The sequence below is a fragment of the Podarcis tiliguerta genome (assembly GCF_965153285.1).
Source record: "Podarcis tiliguerta genome assembly, chromosome: 9".
In the NCBI taxonomy this organism is placed as follows: domain Eukaryota; kingdom Metazoa; phylum Chordata; class Lepidosauria; order Squamata; family Lacertidae; genus Podarcis; species Podarcis tiliguerta.
Genome location: NC_139542.1, coordinates 16218911 through 16239612, shown reverse-complemented (window position 1 = coordinate 16239612; position 20702 = coordinate 16218911). Strand labels below are relative to the sequence as shown.

Below are 20702 nucleotides of genomic sequence, written 5' to 3'. Positions count from 1 at the left end.
AGTACCCTGTCAGCACGTAATTAACAATGCTAATATAATACTTGCTACTTTTCCCTTCTCCCGTTAGAGCTTTGTTGTGTATGAAGAAGAGATCCAAGGCGTCTCAGAGAAATGGCGTCTTTCCTTGACGTGGGGGGTTTGTGTTTAAATCGTGTCTGCTTTCGAAACATTTCCTTGAAAGCACATAGAACCAAGTTTCTAATGGTGACTCAGGAATCAAATGGGGACTATTCACACAGTCAACCTTTCCTACCATCTTCCTGAAGCACACATGGAGAATAGGTGGACCAGCACCATGCAGATACAAACAGCAGTGGTTTCCTTTAGCCACGGTTGGACGTTTTCTGTCAGTGGGCCATCCTGTTCTTGAAGCCTCCTCAGCTGTAGTGTGTCATATCCAGCGTGTGAATAACTCCCTGGTTTTGCTAAGGAAGAAAAGGAGCATACAGTGGTACCTCGGGTTAAGTACTTAATTCATTCCGGAGGTCCGTTCTTAACCTGAAACTGTCCTTAACCTGAAGCACCACTTTAGCTAATGAGGCCTCCTGCTGCCACTGCGCCGCCGGAGCACGTTTTCTGTTCTCATCCTGAAGCAAAGTTCTTAACCCGAGGTAATATTTCTGGGTTAGCGGAGTCTGTAACCTGAAGCGTATGTAACCTGAAGCGTCTGTAACCCAAGGTACCATTGTATATACAGTATATATATATGATCAAGTCACTGGTCGGCTGTCTTTATCTTGGTGAACCCTGCAAATTATGCAGGCCTGGATAGGAGAATGAGAGAGGAAAATGTGGAAAAATGAGGAAAATCCATGGAAAATGTGGAGTCTTGTGCCTGAGGAGGGAAGCCAGGTGCTGTAACCATTGTGCTGCCACAGTGTCTTGGACCTGTGGGGCCCAGCTTGGTGGCCCCAGAAAGTTATCAGTAACCAGACAGCTACCCTCCCTCTGTCAGCTGCCTGTTAAAATTCAGATTATGAACTCAAAAGGGCGGAGAGATGTCATGTCTTCTTTCCATTGCTTATGCCAGCTGAGTCAGTCAAAACATGCAGTGCTGATGGTGCTACTTAATTAATTGACCCTCACAGAAATGGGCTGTAGGAATCATTTTTAGGCACTGGTCCCTTAGCTGTGCTGCAATTCACGCAATATAAAAACACAAAAATACCCCCTCATGCACAGTTTAAAAGGTCATAGATAAGGAGCCACAGCAGAAAAGACCCATTCTCGTGTTACCACCCTCTGGACCTCATGTGGAGGAGCCACACAAAGGAGGGCCTTGGATGATGAGTGCAGGGTGTGGGTCAGTTCATATGGGGAGGGGCCGTCCTTGAGGTTTTAGCAACTCATCGGACAGATCTGAAACGTTTAAAACATAAGAAAGAGACAATCACCACTGTACCATGCAGCTTCTGTTAGGATCAGAGCAAGAATCCTAACAGCTTTTCCTCCTCTTACCTTCAGTGTAGACAATACTGATCTTAGATGGGTCAATGGGCATGTTCACATTGCCACTTACTCTACATCCAACTTGCTCCAACCATTAGTTTTTGAAGCCACATCCACGCAATGTTAGTCAATTACTCATAGCAACTGTGGAAGCTGCCTTCTACTGAGTCAGACCATTGGTCCTCCCAGCTCAGTGGTGTCCACACCAGGCTTTCCTAAACTTGGGTCTCCAGCTGTTTTTTGACTGCAACACCCACCATCCCTAGCTAGCAGGACCAGTGATCAGGGATGATGGGAATCGTAGTCCAAAAACAGCTGGAGACCCAAGTTTGGGAAACCCTGGTCTACATGGATGGGCAGTGGCTTCCAGGCTTTCAGGCCAGGGTCACTCCCAGACCTATCTGAAGATACCATTGGGGAGTGAACTGACTACTTCTACAGCACTGAGCTAGAGCCTTGCCGTGTAAGGGAATAAGGAAGTGAACATCTCCATCTACACCTTGCATTACCTTACAATTTTTATCCTTTCCTCTAACATTCCATAATAGCATGAATCTGTTTCTAAACCTTTAAACCAATCATTTGTCTAATGTACCAAATTGCCTGGCTATTTAGATTTTTGTAGTTTTCAGAATCCTTCATTAAGCAGTCCATTTAGTAACCAGTTCTGTCTTAAAGAGTCTTTGATTACATTTCCACGGTCTCCAGACTGAGTGCCGGCTGAGGGACTGGCACTCTTTTTACCCCCGGGGAGCAGACCTGAGTGAAGTCCTCAAGGGGCCCACTCAGCTCTTGCCCCCCCAGAGCATGCCCATCCCAAACCCGCCTGCTATAGGCTAATCTGCTGTCGGGCCAAATTCAAAGTTCCTCAGCTGGCGGAGACGCTGTTGCATCTTCTGCCAGCTGAGGGACCCAGTTGTAAGGGGCAGTAGAGAATTTGGGGGCATCGCTGTACTGCAACCCCATGTTATCGCTGAAGGTAAGCGGAATTTTTGCAATGGTAAGAATGCGCAACACCGGGATTTGTTTCCCTGCTGGCATACTCTTCACAGTGTTCTTAAAGAAATGTAACAAACATCCCACCAAGTTCATTTCAACTTTCACTACAAAAATTAGTGTTTTACATTGTCATCTATTTACTTGTCACAATCACAGCCTCCAGATTTTTCTTTCTTGGGAGGTTAGTTTTGTTATTGAGAGCGGCTCCACTTATTGCCATTGGCTCCATTCTTTCTATAGTTTTGTTGTTGTTTAGTCATTTAGTCGTGTCCGACTCTTTGTGACCCCATGGACCAGAGCACACCAGGCACTCCTGTCCTCCACTGCCTCCCGCAGTTTGGTCAAACTCATGCTGGTAGCTTCAAGAACACTGTCCAGCCATCTCATCCTTTGTCGTCCCCTTCTCCTTGTGCCCTCCATCTTTCCCAACGTCAGGATCTTTCCCAGGGAGTCTTCTCTTCTCATGAGGTGGCCAAAGTACTGGAGCCTCAGCTTCAGGATCTGCCCTTCCAGTGAGCACTCAGGGCTGATTTCCTTAAGAATGGATAGGTTGAGGGATAAATTCAGTGCAGTTTACATTTAAAGGTAAATCTGATTCATGCTTTCCAGAACAATATGTGAACCAAAACACAGCCATCCTACAAAATTTGCACTTCTCTGACTTCTGAGATGCAGTAGTCCCGTCAAGCAGTGTATACCAGAGTGGATATATCAAGTTAAAGTGTGCTTACTAATGCACATACTAGTGAAGCTAATATACATGTGTGGAGCATCATTTATTTATTTGTCATGCATGCTTTAGTTGAGATTCTTGCATTGCAGGGGTTGGTCTAGATGATCCTCAGGGTACCTTCCAACTCTACATTTCTATGAGTCTATATACATTTTTGGTGAGCATTTTAGGATGTTTTCACTCTCATTTTTATACTTGATTTTAAGGGTTGTTTTAAAAGTCACTTTGAATTCACTTTTTTTTATTAAAAAAAAGCGACAAATAATAATAGCATTGCTTTGCAAAACATGTATATTAGGAAAATTGGATATGTGTATATGAGGAGAAATTTGAAATAAAATGCTGGTTAATTTTCAGGAGGACTTTTTTTTTTAAAGTCACAAACTGATCAAGAAATGTGGAAAACTGAAGAGGAGAGATTAAGAGAAACTGAAATTGACAGATTTGCACATCTCTATTCCATGAAGGTAGCCATCTGTCCAGATAACTATGTTCAAAGTCACCCATTCTCTTTCATTATTATTATTATTTTACTACTGGGGGCTTGTAAATAAAGTGTGCAACTGGTACTGTTAAGCCAGGGAAATAGGATATATTGCTTCTTGTAAAACCTGCAGCTTGCAACAAAGTGTTTGGAAAAGTGACGTGCTGACAAACACTTTCAAGGATGGCTCACTTGGCATAAGTGAGGAAAGAATCGTGCAAAGCGCCACGATAAATTGGATGGGCTTGTCAAAGCCAAAGCAGATAAAAATGTTGCCATGGTAATTGGGCTATCCAAATATACAGAGGAGGCAGCCTGCTATGTGCCGGATGCCGGACTTGGCTACAGTTTTTTGAGCTTTGGGGAAGAGATAAGCGCTCACACTTGGATTATCAGGGAAAGCATAAAACGAATGTGCTGCAGGAGAGGCTATTTGCACTTATGCTTAAAGACAGTAGCAATGGGGAAGCTGGGAAGGTGGAGAGAAAGATCTGCAGGAAGCTGGGGTGATTGATTTCACTCTCTTCTGCATAATGGTTAGCCTGACCGATTTTATTGATCTGCAGCTATGGTCAATGACAAATGCTTCCTGAGACCAAGGTGTCGATAGGCCTGGTAGCCCTCCTTCCCTGTTCCTAGACTTGCTGTAATGGTAAAAGAAGTGAGCCGGACCCAGGAAGGAAATGGGCTGTGGTGCCATTCTGGGAGACACTCTAGGATGGTTCACTAGTTGATGGTACAGCATTAAGGGAGCCACATCTGCAGTTGGGTGTGGCTTGGTAGCAATGTGCATGGTCAGATATTTATCCCATTTTAAATTCAGTTCATTACATTTCTGCATCAGTTTGTGGATTTTTTAAAAATCCTCCTAAAAATTCACCAGCATTTCAATGTGCCTTTCATTAATAGGTACATTTTTTTTTTGTATGCAACTTTGTCGTAATGTGCACATTTCTGCAAGCTGATTTAAGGCATTTTTGGCGTGCTGTATTTCCACATGAATGTCTGCATTTCCATGCATACTTACCTCTAATATAGACTTCTTCTTCTCCTTTTAGAACTGAATTGCAAAATTCAGAGGTGTGAACTTGGAAGGACAGCTGCATTTTAGTTCTTGGGATGTGCCAATAGATGGATTCACATTGAAATGTGAACTGAACCAAATTCCTCCCCATCCTTAATCATGATGGGAACAGGGCTGGGGACGATCACCTTTGCATTATGCTAAGGTTTATCCAGCTGCCACAGAGACAGCATTACTAATGAATCTCTATGCACCTGATGATGTGTGCTGCAATAGGGCTGTTTTAATGGGATTGCAATTGATGGGTGACACAGCAAGCTGGGCTTAGCTTACTGTTAGCGATTTACGATCTCCAATTAGTTCCTTCCGATAAGGGAACATCAGCAGACAAAAGAAGTTTCTCCTTCCAGTGTCTCTGCACTGCCAGCTGAAAATCAGCACAGAATTCAAGTCGAGATCAATTTGGGATACAGCAATGCCGAAAGCATCTATAATTTGCTTAAGAACAACAGACACCATCCCAGTTATTTTATTTTTTATTAATGGAGTTTTATTAATGGAGTTATGTATTGTTGCAGAATCACCAATAGATGGCAGGGACCATATTAAACTATAGACTTATTCAGGCTGTGCTTATAAGTTTCTCCCACTGTTAAGACCGTGTTCATGGAAGACAATCTTACTTGGCTATGAGTGATCGCCAAAGAAGAGAAGAAGTATAAGCTTCTCATGTGCAGGGAACAGGAAATAACATAACATCTTCTGCTGGCCCCTCTTTGTTGTTGTTGTGTAGTCGTTTAGTCGTGTCCGACTCTTCGTGACCCCATGGACCAGAGCACGCCAGGCACTCCTGTCTTCCACTGCCTCCTGCAGTTTGGTCAAACTCATGCTGGTAGCTTCAAGAACACTATCCAACCATCTCGTCCTCTGTCGTCTCCTTCTCCTTGTGCCCTCAATCTTTCCCAACCTCAGGGTCTTTTCCAGGGAGTCTTCTCTTCTCATGAGGTGGCCTCGGCTTCAGGATCTGTCCTTCCAGTGAGCACTCAGGGCTGATTTCCTTCAGAATGGATAGGTTTGATCTTCTTGCAGTCCATGAGACTCTCAAGAGTCTCCTCCAGCACCATAATTCAAAAGCATCAATTCTTTGGCCATCAACCTTCTTTATGGTCCAGCTCTCACTTCCATACATCACTACTGGGAAAACCATAGCTTTAACTATACGGACCTTTGTAGGCAAGGTGATGTCTCTGCTTTTTAAGATGCTGTCTAGGTTTGTCATTGCTTTTCTCCCAAGAAGAAGGTGTATTTTAATTTCGTGACTGCTGTCACCATCTGCAGTGATCATGGAGCCCAAGAAAGTAAAATCTCTCACTGCCTCCATTTCTTCCCCTTCTATTTGCCAGGGGGTAATGGGACCTCTTACCTATATCTAACTGCATGTTAGCAGAGACATCTGCAAAGGGGATGTTGTGGTCATGGACTGGCTGGATGCAGAGGACTGGTGGGAGGCACCAGCTGGGGAACCCCCAAGGGAAGAAGGTGATGTGCGGTCAGAGGGGGAAGATGGAGCAGACTGGGAGGAGGAGTTGAAGACGTAACATTTGTTAATAGGTAGTGGAGAAGGAGGAGCCAGAAGCCAATTTGCTCAATATTCATTTTTTGGGGGATGCCTTAATTTGAAGGGGCCATTAATTCTGGGGTCCTGGAGGTGTCCACAAACTGTGCTTGCTCTCTGTGTGTTCTGTACGCAAACCAACATGACAAAGACTGCAGACGTGGTGTTTTTTGGTTTTGTTAATTCTTGTTTATTCCAAAAGAATAATAATAATAATAATAATAAAAAGATGCGTCCATAGTATTTTTTGACGGCAGCAACAGAACTCTCAAAAGACTTGCATCGCTCTTAGAAACATTATGTTGTCTTAATATCCATCTGTTAAATTATTACTCGTAACCAACAAGCTTCAAGAGGACAACTATGGAGAAGTGTGTATATGTGTTATTTTTTTCAATAAGCAAATTGGGTGCGGTTTTCATTATAGGTATACTCTCAGTAAATGCGTTTATTTGAAAGGGTTATAGGTCAGAGGTCTGCTCTGGGGAAACGAAATTTGTTGGTATCAAGGAGGAAAATATACAACAAGAGAGCCTTATCAAGAAATGGACTTTAGAAGAAAACAATTAGCAACTCTGAAGATGGAGACCTGGCTTGAAGGATTAAGCAGGGAGGGCAGGAAGGGCAGTGAAAGTCATATTTAAAGAGAGAGACGCAGTCTCTGGTGGGTCATTTGAATTTCATCCGCAGAGTAATTTCCACGCTATTTAGCCCTATCCATGGCAGGAATAAAGAGGGCTAAACAGGTTATTAAACTGACAAAGTCATACAAGGGGTGGGGAGGGATTTAGCCATGTGGGCACGACATTTGATAAAATTCAATGATACGCTAGGATAGGTTAGTGACAAATGGGGGATTTTAAGTATTTACAGAAAGATAAGGTGCAGCTGATGAAAGAAATGGTTGGAATATATATATATATATATATATATATATATGCTTTCGTAGATTTTCACGGGTACAGGAATGCAGGTTTTGGTGTCCTCGGGTGTCTTCCCGTGTAAAAGTTGGGGTGTCTAGGCGACGTTTCGACGAGGTCTCACTCGTCATCTTCAGGCTGGTGCTTTCGGCTTCTTGTTACTGGAACAAGCTCTGTTCCAGTAACAAGAAGCCGAAAGCACCAGCCTGAAGATGACGAGTGAGACCTCGTCGAAACGTCGCCTAGACACCCCAACTTTTACACGGGAAGACACCCGAGGACACCAAAACCTGCATATATATATATATATATATATATATTCAGAGTTCATGGTGTGTTGGAGATTACTTTTATAAACAGAAGACAGGATTAAAAAAGCAAAGCATGAGCTGAGCCGGTGTTATTCTCAACAGCAGTTGTAAATAATATACAGTTGCTTTGCCGCAGTCTCCCACACACTTTTTTTTTGCCTAACATTTTAGGCATCATGGATTCATTATCAGAGAATATGACCCAGCAGGAAGTGAGGGGGGAATGAATGTGTTAACCACTTAATTGGTGCTATTAATTGTCTAATTTATGAGCCGCAGATTAAATATATGGATTGTTGATCAGGTTTTCATCAAAGCTCTCCCCTGTGAGTGGTGTACTGTGTAAATCATATAACTCCCTTGAATTAGGATATATATATATATATATATATATATATATATATATATCCCCACCTCAACAATTATTGCTGCTATTTTTAAAGCAAGAGAAACTACCATCAGGGCCGGCCCTACCATTCATCAGAAGGAGGTATACCCCTCAAGAAAGAGGTGCTGGGCAGGCGGCATGGGATGACACTATTCCATCACTAGTGTTAAGGTTCAAGTGGCAGCCCAGCTGGTTTCTGCACATGGACCAGGGAGCGGGCACTCTCTTGTCCTTTGCCTCAGGCACCAAAATGTCTTGGCCTGGCCCTGACTACTTCCATTCAGTTGCCTCATAGCATCACATTTCTTTTTGTGCTCTGACTGATTTCTTAATCTGTTCAGTGTGCACCACACAATTTATTAAAAACTTATAGGACGTTCGCAATTACAGAGAATTTACACTTCCTGGAATTCTGCTGTTTAGATGGAATCTTTTCAAAGTAAAATGTGAATACCTTACATGTCTGACCAGCTACAAATTTGGGTATGAACAAAGAAAAATGAAAGGGTGGTGGTGAGACTAAACAGAAGCCAATTGAGTATATATGCAGGCATGGTTTTATTTGGCCTATGTGCACATTGCTTCTTCAAGTAAGTATTCTATGTAACCAAATGAAGAGTGAAACCTAATGATATCTGGCCATTTTGGACCCAGGATTCCAAAGCTTAGGTGCTTCCTAAGCACGCCCCTTTCACAGAAGTGGACCCATTGGGTTGGGAAAATCTCCCAGTGATGCAGCCCCATTCTGCTGGTCTGTTTATGTAACCATTCCAATCACAAAGTGGTGCCCTTCCCAGCTCGATGGCACCCGCCATCCCAACAGCTTCCTCCCAAAATCGAAAATGGTGTCATCATGATCTGCCCAGTACATGAGCAAACAGGGTGGGCAGAAGGAATCTACTGAGTGATTTGCAGTAGACACTACATGTGTTTTGGAATCTCAGTAGCTTGACAAGAGCAGCAACAAAAAAGCTTTCCACACCCTGAAGTGCAAGGCTGAACTGAAGAAAAATGGGAGAGAATCCAGGAGTGGATCCTTGTGTGACAGGGCAGTAAGCTCAGTTCCAGACTTAAGCATGCATTCAGAGGTCCCTAAAAACTTAGTGTATGTCTGCCCCCACCCTGAGCCACTATTGTACAACTGGCTGGTGGACCATAAAAGCAAGGCTTAAGTTTTACCCACTGGTGACCTGCGTCACATGAATCTTGAAAGGAACTGAAATCAAATTCACTTAAACAATGGTGATAACATGCATAACTTCTTGTACATTTCTTTTATACTGGTGCAAAATAGTTGCATAAAAATAATGGACATACTGAAGACATTCAGCTGATGGTGTGCCTAGAACTATGAGAGACCTATGGGGTCATGAAGAGTCGGACATGACTAAATGACTAAACAACAACAATTTACAAATACCTCCATTTTGCCCATCAAAGGTGCAATGGGACAGCTGGCTGTTTTCAAAATTTGACATTCAGGTAACTATCTAATGAGATGGGCCTCAACACCTATTTTCCACAAGGCCCTCCCTGCTTTTAACATCTGTGTGGCAGGCAGAATGTTGCTTCCTACAGCACGAAGATGCTGATTTGGGAAAGAGGTTTCATGCCTCATTTCTGCCTATCATGCAGCTGTTAAAAGAAAAGATGGCAGCCTCAAACAAGAGTTAATTTTATTAGAAGCAAAGGAGAAGAGTTTCCATTGTGGGTGACCGCTTTTCTATGGAATGGAATTTATGTGCGGTACAATATGTAGCCGGTAAATGTGGTGACAGGTGGGTATTTGGCTGGGATAGAGCCTGTTGCCAGCCTGAGCCAGACTTCTTGCCCGTAGTTCAGTTCCAGTAAGGCATCTCCAGTAACCACTCTCTCCAGGTATTTGTTCTCCTTCGTGTTTTCAGACCGAAAGCCCAGCTTGTCTATTCCGTCGACCACTAGGTAGCCTGAGAGGAGCGGGCTGTTTGATTCAATGGTGTATTCGAAGACATAAATGCCAAGGTATGGCACACGGAACCGTCCATTTGCTGGGACATAGGAAGACCCATAGTTGACATCCAGATTGTTAAATCGAATAGGGCCAGGAGTATTCATTCCGTAGGTGTGCGAAGCAAAGAAGGCCACCATTGGTGCATATCTGTAAGATCCTTTTGTAAAATCTGCAAGGGGGGAGGGGGGGACAAACATAATGCAAAGATAAGCACATTTGCTAGAACCATTGGGTGAAGCTAGATGTTATGGCAATCATGGATCTGCTATTGAAATTGCCAGACAAATGTGTATTTCTTTCCGTCTTCCCTATAACATCCAATGAAACTCAGAAACGAAGGTCGAGGAGACCTCAAAGTTGAAATACCTAAAACCTCATCTGACCCCAGCCAGCATAGTTATAGGTTAATAATTATAATAATTTATTATTTATATGCCTCGTGTTTGACTGGGTTGACCTAGCCACTCTGGGCAGCTTCCAAGAAATGATAAAAACCACAATAAAACATCAAACATTATAAACTCCCCTGAGCAGGGCTGCCTTCAGATGTCTTCTAAAAGTCTGGTAGTTGTTGTTCTCTTTGACATCTGGTGGGAGGGCGTTCCACAGGGCGGGTGCCACCACCAAGAAGGCCCTCTGCCTGGTTCCCTGTAACCTCACTTCTCGCAGTGAGGGAACCGCCAGAAGGCCCTCGGTGCTGGACCTCAGTGTCCGGGCTGAGCGATGGGGATGGAGACGGTCCTTCAGGTATACAGGGCCGAAGCCATTTAGGGGTTTAAAGGCCACAACTACTCATGCTTGGTTTAGCTGTTTTATGCCTGAGGAAGAGTCATAAGACTTGAAATACGTTGGGCTGATAAGACACCTTCTCCCTCCTCTTTTTCCCTTCTCCTTGTTACCTCACTGTGAACCCTGTCCTGTTGCCTGCCCCACAGCAGCCAATAGTACAAAGCAAAAAGGTGAGGAAACCAGCACAATGCTGTCATGTTACGGAGCGAGTGTAAGTACAGGCGAGCAGGAAGATCTACATGTAGGGCTGCTATTTTCGACGTTCACCCCACGTCTGCCATAACATCCAGATCTGCCTTTTGTTGTTTTCTCCTCAAGCGGAATTGCCTATTTAAATGGGATCAACTCTGTATTGCAGACACAGGGGTGGTTGTAAACTTTCCCCCCAGGCCTCCTGTCAAGTTCTCAAGAAGCTAAAGAAGAAAAGCGGAATGAATTCTTAAGTACTGTATAGAAAGCAATTTTCTCCACAATTAGCGTCAAACGCACCAATAGGGGGAAAAAATGCTTCTTTTTTTCGGAAACAGCAAGGAAATTTCAGTCTTGACTGTGCTGCATTATTAAGAAGAAAAGCCTTCATGCCATTCTCTTCCCCCCCCAATGGCTGTGTCACAGATTTTTATAAATGTAACATGCTTGCATATGTCCAAAATTTTGCTCGCAAGCAAAGATTGGGGAGATTTGGAAGCTTAATAATAATAATAATAAATGGGGAAATAAAAATGTCCTTTGTTTCGTTTCCTTCACCCGTAGCATATAAACCAATGCCTGCACCACTGTAAAAAAATGATTGAGAAACGACAAAATTGTGGCTGAGAGAGGCATAAAACACAGATTTCATGTATTCCGAATGCAAATCTCAGCTTGCTCATTTTTATAGCAAGCATCACTGTGATGGCTCAACTGAACATTTGTGGACGAGCAGAGTCTAGGCTGGTGCGAGAGCTCAAACCCAGACACAAATTCCTCCCACATTACAGTGGTACCTCGGGTTAAGAACTTAATTCGTTTCGGAGGTCCGTTCTTAACCTGAAACTCTGCTTAACCCGAGGCACCGCTTTAGCTAATGGGGCCTCCCGCTGCCACTGTGCCGCCGAAGCATGATTTCTGTTCTCATCCTGAGGTAAAGTTCTTAACCCAAGGTACAGTGGTACCTCGGGTTACATACGCTTCAGGTTACATACGCTTCAGGTTACAGACTCCGCTAACCCAGAAATTGTGCTTCAGGTTAAGAACTTTGCTTCAGGATGAGAACAGAAATCATGCTCTGGCGGCATGGCAGCAGCAGGAGGCCCCATTAGTGGTGCTTCAGGTTAAGAACAGTTTCAGGACCTCCGGAATGAATTAAGGACTTAACCCGAGGTACCACTGTATTATTTCTGAGTTAGCAGAGTCTGTATCCTGAAGCTTCTGTAACCTGAAGCGTCTGCAACCTGAGGTACCACTGTATTATTTTTGTTACAAATGTTGTAACTCACTTAAGGGACATTTCATAAATCACTTTGGGAGGGAGACATCTAATAAATTTGAGGTGAATGCCTAAAAATGGAAGATGTGACTGTGATCAAACACAAGGTATCCCCACACTGGGCAAAAGATTCCTGCATTGCAACATGTTGGAATAGATGACCGCCGTGGTCCCTTCCAACTATACAATTCTATGATTCTACCCCCAACCCCAATGACTGCCCTGGGCAGCTGAGCCTGGGAGCTCCTCTTCTAATTTCCCAGAATGCCCCAGAAAGATGCTTCATTGGAGTCACTGTGGGAAATGAAAAATGGCGGATCCATTGGAGGGCTGATGCCACTGGCTGCTGCTTTTGCAGTCAGGGACGTTTGCCAGGGTTGCCAAGTGATGAAGGAGGGACCCACCGTGGAACTGAGCCTGTCCTCATGAGACTGCCTGTGGCTCCCTATTGAGTATCTCCTCTGAGTTGTTGCTTGCACACTTTGCAAAATGGTCCAAAGGAGCTGAGCAGGAGTGCCAGTTTGGCCCCACGACCGTGGGTGTCCAGGGACGTGTGTGCCATGCAGCGTGCATGGCTCTGGTGCCAAAATTTGTGGGTGCCCGGCCCCTTCGTGGGGAATTTTGTGGGTGCTTGGGCACCCAGGGCCCCAGGGAGCCGGCACTTATGGTGCTGAGAACATGTCACAAGCAGCATGGTGAAATGATTACATTTGTCTAATCCTTTTTTAAAGCCATCCAAGATGCTGGTCATCACTGCCTCCTGTTGGAGCGTGTTCCATAGTTTAGCTATGTGCTGCACGAAGAAGGGATGAGTCTTTTTCAGAGATCCCTTTCATGCAGATGGAGCCTGAAATATACTCAAAGTCGAGAGTGGATTTCATGCTCATAGTGGTGAGGAGGAATGGGAGTTCCCCCAGAATGTCTGCCTTATATACATTATTTACAGAGTAGTCCCCACGTGATTGGCTAATTCCGGGATTCTCCTGTAGGCCAATCAGGTTGTGGATTCCCTTCCACCTGGAGCTGGATTGGGTGGCTCCTGCGGACCAATCAGACTGCTGCATTCTGAATCCTATTGAACTCAGTACATAACAGAGCCAACATGCATCTCATTGTACATAAACTAGTGTGATTCACACCCTTTCCTGAACTCATGAAAAACCACAGGCAAGAGGCACCAATTCCATTTTCTCCCCTCCTGAGGGAATGTGAGAAAGGAACTGCTAACGTGCACACAGACCTCAGGCTCGAATGTCCGTTGTCTTTTTTATTTATTTATTTTTATTTTGAAATGGAAGGCGCAGCCTTAGTCAAACGCGTAATTTCCCAATAATGCAATTTCACAGCCTCTGTAACAAAAAAATTGCCAGCTTGCTCTGGCCTATTTATGATAGCGCAGCTCGGCTGACAACCATCTTGTTCAATCCCTCCATAGAGCTGCTTGCTATTATTTTTTTTTATGGACAGGCTTGTGAAAGAAATCAAATTTTATACTTTGTGATGTGGGACGCATCAAAACGGGGGGATTGCGGACTCTCATCATGAACCGAGTGCTTTAAAGGAGAGAGAGAAAGCCACGACTCTGCCACTGGGGAGCCTTTGTCGAGAGGAACTAGGAGAGAGAACTTGGGTCTCGTAATCTCTGATCTATAGCAGAAGAGGCACAGGCAAAGGGATGGCTTAGGTCGTACTTATACTCGCCTATACTTGTAGGAGCGTTTTCCGCCACCATCTTCGTGCTGCAGTTGGCTCCTCCGAAAGGATAGCGGCAAGCGCAGACAAAGCTCTTCCTCTCATTGACACAGGTCCCCCCATTTTGGCACGGGGAGCTGCTGCAGCTCAGATAATCACCTGCATTGAATGGGAGAGAAGGACATGAAGGCACAGAAGCAAGGAGCTTTCAGCTTTGCAAAGACTTCCAGATTGCAGCTTCCCACCCCAACTCTTCCCTAGCTGTATTTGAATCTCAAGTTAGAGGTGATATGGGGAGAAAGACAACCACCATTGTTTATTTGCATATAAATTACACCATTTCCTAGGATTGTGTGGTAGTGGTGTTTTTGCTTAATATTATTTGCCACTGGGGAATTTATTCAGACACTGCTTGCTGCCACTGACTGGGTCTCGACTGGCTAATTGCTCCTCATTTCTGCCACTCCAAGGCATGAGGGAAGCGCTCAGTCCCAGCCTCCATGTCGAAACATACTGTCAAATAGTATTTTATCCCTCATTTATATGCTACTTAGCGCTTTACAATCCTGCTCCCATTTTACAGATGGGGACCTCCCTTTGAGTCGCTTGCCCCAGGCCATGCAATTATCCTAGGGCAGAGCTGGAAGCATCTTGAAATTAAAGATTGGGCAAAGGCTCTACCAGTCATAATATGCCATGTGAGGTGGGCATCTGCACATACAGAAACCTGAATCATACCATTTGTGTACTTCAGCAGGAGGCTCTCAACACATGCAGGTGTCTGTGTAGAGCAGTGATGGCCAAACTTGGCCCTTCAGCTGTTTGGGGACTACAGTTCCCATCATCCCTGACCACTGGTCCTGTTAGCTAGGCATGATGGGAGTTGTAGTCCAAAAACAGCTGGCGGGCCAAGTTTGACCATTGCTGGTGTAGAGATAACGCATTATAGACATGGCAGAAGTAAGTGTGCCGGTCCCTCTGCCACCTTGCAAACTAGCAAGTACTAAAGAGCTCCTATTCACGGGCGACCCACCCTGTTTCGCCACCAGAGGAGAAAAACGGAATGTACCGCTTCCTGCCCCCACACTGCTGCCCTCCACTTCCTCTGCATGCCAGAACAGACACATGCTTGCCAAACTCGGTGAGATTTCCACAAGGCTTTGATGCTCACCTCTTTGCCCCAGGAGTGGGGAAGACAAGTGGCAACATGGTGCGTTGGAATGTCCCCTCCCCATCACTGAGGGGTGGGGAAGACAACGCCACACACTGGAATGCTTCCAGTGAGAGGGGGCATTCTGCTGGTGACAGAAGTGGTGGGGCAGGTGGACCACCATCTCTTGCGCTTCTGCCGCCTGAGGCAGCTACCTCACCCTACTTCAAAGGCTGGCCGGCTCTGCTTCTATCTGTAGGCCAGGTGTGGGAAATCTTCCATATGTTGGTGAACTACAACTCCCATCATCCTTGGACGTTGGTCATGCTTGCAGGGTCCGATGGGGGTTGCAGTTCATCAGGATCTGCAGGGCCAAAGATTTATCCCACCTGCCGTAGACTGAAGAGGTAAGGTAAAGGTAAAGGGACCCCTGACCATTAGGTCCAGTCATGGCTGACTCTGGGGTTGCGGTGCTCATCTCACTTTATTGACCGAGGGAGCCGGCGTACAGCTTCCGGGTCATGTGCCCAGAATGACTAAGCTGCTTCTGGCAAACCAGAGCAGCACACGAAAATGCCGTTTACCTTCCCGCTGGAGTGGTACCTATTTATCTACTTGCACTTTGACGTTCTTCCGAACTGCTAGTTTGGCAGGAGCAGGGACCGAGCAACGGAAGCTCACCCCGTCGCAGGGATTCGAACCGCCGACCTTCTGCTTGGCAAGTCCTAGGCTCTGTGGTTTAACCCACAGTGCCACCCGCATCCCTACAGACTGAAGAGGTACAATCACAGCAAAACTTGATTATCGCTTGATTCTATGCCATGGATAAACCGGGCTGAAGTGTGAGGGACAATTCCCCTTTCCCCTTGAACTGTCCACTGTAAATCACAGCTCTCTGTCATCTGGGGATTAGACAAATTGAATTGCCGGAGACTATTCAACAATTCCAGCTCTTAAGAGTCCTACGCAGTGACAATAGGGGTATGCACATTCTTGCGATGAGATTGCCAAGTGGGCCAGCCTCTGAAACTTGAAAGAAAGAAAGCCCAGGAACGCTCAAGAAGCAGGCTAGGTGTGGGGTGATGAAAAGGGTGTTTCAGAATAAGCGCTGATTGCCGGCAGATGTGTGGAATTGCCTCTTTTCACAGGCACTTCATCGGCACTCTGAGCTATCTTTAATTTCCAGCCCAGTCATTTCAGATGCCATGGCGCTCCTCGGTCGCAGCACTTCGACGGTGATGGATTTGAGCTTGCCGGGCTGAATGCAAAGCTTTGTGCGCTTTGTGCAAAGTGGGGGGGACCTCCCCCCACAACACACTGCTCCTGGGGGTAGACAGATGAGGTTTATGGACTGCAACACGCCAAGGAGTTTCTGTCCGACTTAAGTAATTATTTTCTCTCGCCGCTTTCCCCCCGCGAACACATTGCATCTCATCTATCACAACAATAAGGCTCAGGATAAAGCAATGCAGGAGTGCAGTTCGAGTGCCAAGAGAAGAAGAGGAAAAGCTGCCTCACTTAGCTTCATATTTAGGGTTTGCCCAGAGATTGGAGGAAATCAACATACACACCAGGTGCTACTGCATGTTCTCACTGTGGGGGCAAACCTAGGTTTAGACAGCATGGCTTCAGGCCACAGGTAAGGGTCACATAAATGGGAGATGCCTCATGTTAGCCTTGACCAAGCTTTTTCCTTCCAGAGGTTTCAGATTACAGTGGTACCTCAGGTTAAGTACTTAATTCGTTCCGGAGGTCTGTACTTAACCTGAAACTGTTCTTAACCTGAAGCACCACTTTAGCTAATGGGGCCTTCTGCCGCCGGAGCACGATTTCTGTTCTCATCCTGAGGCAAAGTTCTTAACCTCAAGCACTATATCTGTGTTAGCGGAGTCTGTAACCTGAAGTGTATGTAACCTGAAGCGTATGTAACCTGAGGCACCACTGTACAACTCCCATCAACTCCAGCCAGCTTTGGGTTGTGGCCCAAAACATCTGGAAGGAAAATGCTTGGTTAAGGCTGCCTGATAACAACAGCAGCAGCAACAAAAATCCCATCACATTTATGTATTTATGACATGCATATACTGCCTTTTCCTCCAAGGAGTGCATGGTTCTTGCCCCCCTCGTTTTATCCTCACAACGACCCTATGAAGTAGGTTAGGCTGAGGGCCTGGGTTGGACTGTCCTCACCCCACTGGCTGAAACCATGGTCTCACAGGCCCTAGTTTGGCACTCTAACCACTACACAACACTATGGGGAAAGTGTAAGCTAAATTATATCTCCTTGACATCATTCTGAGTCCCTTCTTCAGCTTATCCCCACTACTGTGACCTGTAGGACAGTCTTCCCTTTGAAGGGCTGTCCAGCCCAAGTCTGGTGTAAAGAAGAAGTACCAAAAGAAAGAGGTGCAAGGACTTTAGAACTGAACTGAGCAGGCACATGAGCGCCCTAGCCACTATCTTCCACTCTATGGAGATGTGCTGTATTTTACTCTTTAAATGACAGCCATCATTTCTAAGTTTGTAGCTATGCCTATACAGAAATAACTTTCTAAATTGGCTCCCACGCACATAGATTAGCATACGCAAGTTTTATGTAAATATCCACCCTCTTCACCAGCGATGCATTTCCTATTTTGTTGTGATACATAAATGTGCATTCTAGTCTCCTGCAAGTGTATGCTAGCGCATGGATGAAGGAGTGGGGCAGGGGCAACATGGTAAGGTGTCCTCTCTCCTATGGAATAGCCCAATATTTAAATGGATATCCAGGAATAGATTTTCCCTATGTCCAGTGCCAGAGACACGGGAGGAGATAATGTGCCAGTGGATGGTCCAGCTTTCTCCTTCTTCTTTCCCCCCACTTACTTGAGCCAAAAGAAAGACTCACTGATGATGCTCTGTGAGCTGAAACCTCAACGTCTGCATCTCAGAAGGGCAATTTTCATTTCCTTTCCAGGGAATTTGTTACACACAGAGAGAGAGAGATGGTTGCCCCTACACCGAGTTAATTTGCCTTCTATTTTAATGTGGGTGGGGACAGAAAAGGAAAAGATAGACCACCCACTGGCCACCTTGACTAGCAATAAAAATCCCACCACCACCACCTGAAGGGAATCACAATGTGCGCCCTATTTATTTTGAATTTTATTAGTGGGGTAATGATGTGATGATTGAATTGAATGGGGGTAGTTAATAAAGGGAAATTGATTTCAGATTGATTTCTGGATGATCTCGGTGATAAATTAATTGAGTAAGAACTTATTTGGGTGATCTTATTGGGGTGCAAATCAATTTAAAGATTTGAGGGGAGTGATTTGCATGGGTAAGTAATTGGCTTCCCTTCTGTGAAATTCAAATTCTGCTAATTATTTTCAAATTTGCATTTAGATGCATATAAATTAGCACATGCAAATTCTATGCAGATTGGTGGTCCTCTTTTACAGTGGTGCATATCTTCTTTTTCGGGCGGTGTGTCAACTGCCACCCTAGGCAGCGCCCTAAAGCCACACCCCTGGCACTTGCAACTTCCATATGATAAAGAGATGAAGAGATGAAGATATGATGAAGATAAAGAGAAACCCAAAACAGTGGTCTAGTTGTCTCTGTGGACGGAGATTTATTGTATACAATAATGAGCTTCTAGGTCAGTGGGGATTTGAACTCTGGTCTCCCAGGTCCTAGTCTGACACTCTAACCACTGTACCACACTAAGGTGAATTTCCTTTACATCATTTGAAGCCCTCTTTGGCCTATCCTCTCTAGTGTGATCATCTGTCCTGCTTTTCAGGGGGAGTGAGAAACCAAAAAGGGGGTGAGGAACCATATCTCAAGACAGCCCAATGAAGACTGAGCATGCTCAGTAGCCATAGAATGCTACTGGCTGTGTGTGTGTGTGTGTGTGTGAGAGAGAGAGAGAGAGAGAGAGAGAGAGACAGAGAGAAATGGATGGGTTGGAACAGGAATGAAACAAAGTGTCTTGGACGCGGTCATTGTGGATTGACTGGAACACTGATCATACTGCAACATTTTGTTGCAGGTCCACTTCTTCCACATACTAATAAGGAGTTTATCCTCTACATAGAATCATAGAATTGTAGAGTTGGAAAGGACCTTGAGGATCATCTAGTAAGGTTCTGGGCTAGCAAGGCCAGAGCTCAGGGATGATGGGAGTTGTAGTCCAACAACATCTGGGGACCCACAGGTTGAGAACCGCTGATTCTAGTCCAACGTTCTGCAATGAAGAGATATGCAGCTGTTCCATATGGGGATCGAACCTGCAACCTTGCCATTATCAGCACCACGTTCTAATCAACGGAGCTATCCGGGCTCTTCTGGATCTTTATACAGCCAAAATGGTGCCATCCTCTTTAGTAGTGTGTGTGGCGGGAAACGAAAAGGGATGTATGAGAGAGGACAAAAGTAATCTGAAAGGAGCTCAGACAACAATGTTGTCTGGTTATTGGGGGTGGAATAGGGTTGCCATATTTCAAGAAGTAAAAAATTCGGACACAAAAGTTGAGCTTTTTGAGGGAATGTTGCAGGGCATGCTATGTGCATCGTATGACGATGGCTTGAGGCTACCAGTGTGCCACTTATCAGCTCTGTGTAAATAAAAGATCCACATTGCCTCTGTCTCAATAGTCTGTGAACCAATGTAATAATGATGGGAAGCTATTTCAATTTGTTTCAGGATGGCCGAACAGCTTATTTTTGTCCATCACCTAAGGGGACCTACGGACTCAATGAGCAGGGATGGCATGTGCTGCCCTCTCTCCCGCTGACAAGAGTTCGGTTTGGGGAGGGCCTCTGGTACTGCAGCAATAAGAAGTTGCTGCTCTTGTAGCTACTCCATTTTTTCCGAGACAGAGTCAGTGCTTTCCCTCTGCGCTAAATTGCAAACAACAACAAAAACCCCTTTCATCTGTCTCCTGCCCTATTGCACTGAATATGCAAAGTTGAAGCATGGAGAGTCAAACTGAATTAGGGTAACGATCAATCTCTCGCAATTAAAACTCAGAGTGCAAAAGACGTTCACAAAGGCGCTTTGGCACCGAACAACAACAAAGCAACAGGGGACGCCTCGGTGTTTGGGATGCCACCGGATGCGGTTGGCATTTACAGCTAAAGATTTTTGAGAGCCGGCGTGGCATATTGGGTAGCCTAGGACGGTGGGAGTCCAGGGTTCGAATCCCAACTCAACCACGAAGCTCACTCGGCCAGGCCAGCCTAATCTACCTCACAGGGGTGTCATGGCAAGGATAAAATGGAGAGGAGAACCATGTAGACTCTTTAGTGGAATAGTGAGGCACAAATGTAAGAATGAATAAATATTTTGTGCCCTCCATTTCCACCAGAAGGCTTGTTGGGTTTCTAAAAGCTCAGACTCAGACTATGGGAGTAGAAGGGGGGGAAGGTTTAGGGGTCAGAGCAGCAGGGGGTTTAGAAAGCCTGGAGACAAAAAAAAATCGGAAAAAGAAAACTCAAGCCTCTCCCTCGCACTGACCTCCAATTGCTGTCTTTCTCCCTATATGTCCACCTCTCCTTCTCTCAAAGAGAAATAGACTAACGCTGGAAGAAAATCTGTGAAAATGGGTTACCTTAGAGAAGGGAGAGAATGAAGATAGGCAATTAGAGTGTCCATTTTGGCATCACCAAAAGAGAAGACACCAATTTACATAAAATGTGCA

At 45.1% G+C, this 20702-nt stretch overlaps 1 protein-coding gene across 4 annotated transcripts in view; it reads right to left on the bottom strand.

The window, feature by feature from the left end:
* Positions 1-8259: 8259 nt before the first annotated feature.
* The window catches only part of MMRN1 (multimerin 1), a 68965-nt gene continuing 56522 nt past the window's right edge, over positions 8260-20702 (bottom strand). For 2 of the 4 annotated variants that reach the window (XR_014501810.1, XR_014501811.1), the window contains exons 7-9: positions 13872-14021; positions 9331-10082; positions 8260-9282 (exon numbers count right to left, since the gene is read on the bottom strand). Coding sequence is in view for 2 of the 4 variants with exons in the window: in XM_083398241.1 (XP_083254367.1) it covers positions 9661-10082; positions 13872-14021 (572 nt within the window). In the remaining 2 variants the exon portion in view is untranslated. Of the gene's footprint in view, positions 10083-13871; positions 14022-20702 lie in introns of all 4 variants that reach the window. The other 2 variants (XM_083398241.1, XM_083398242.1) reach the window with 1 other exon arrangement.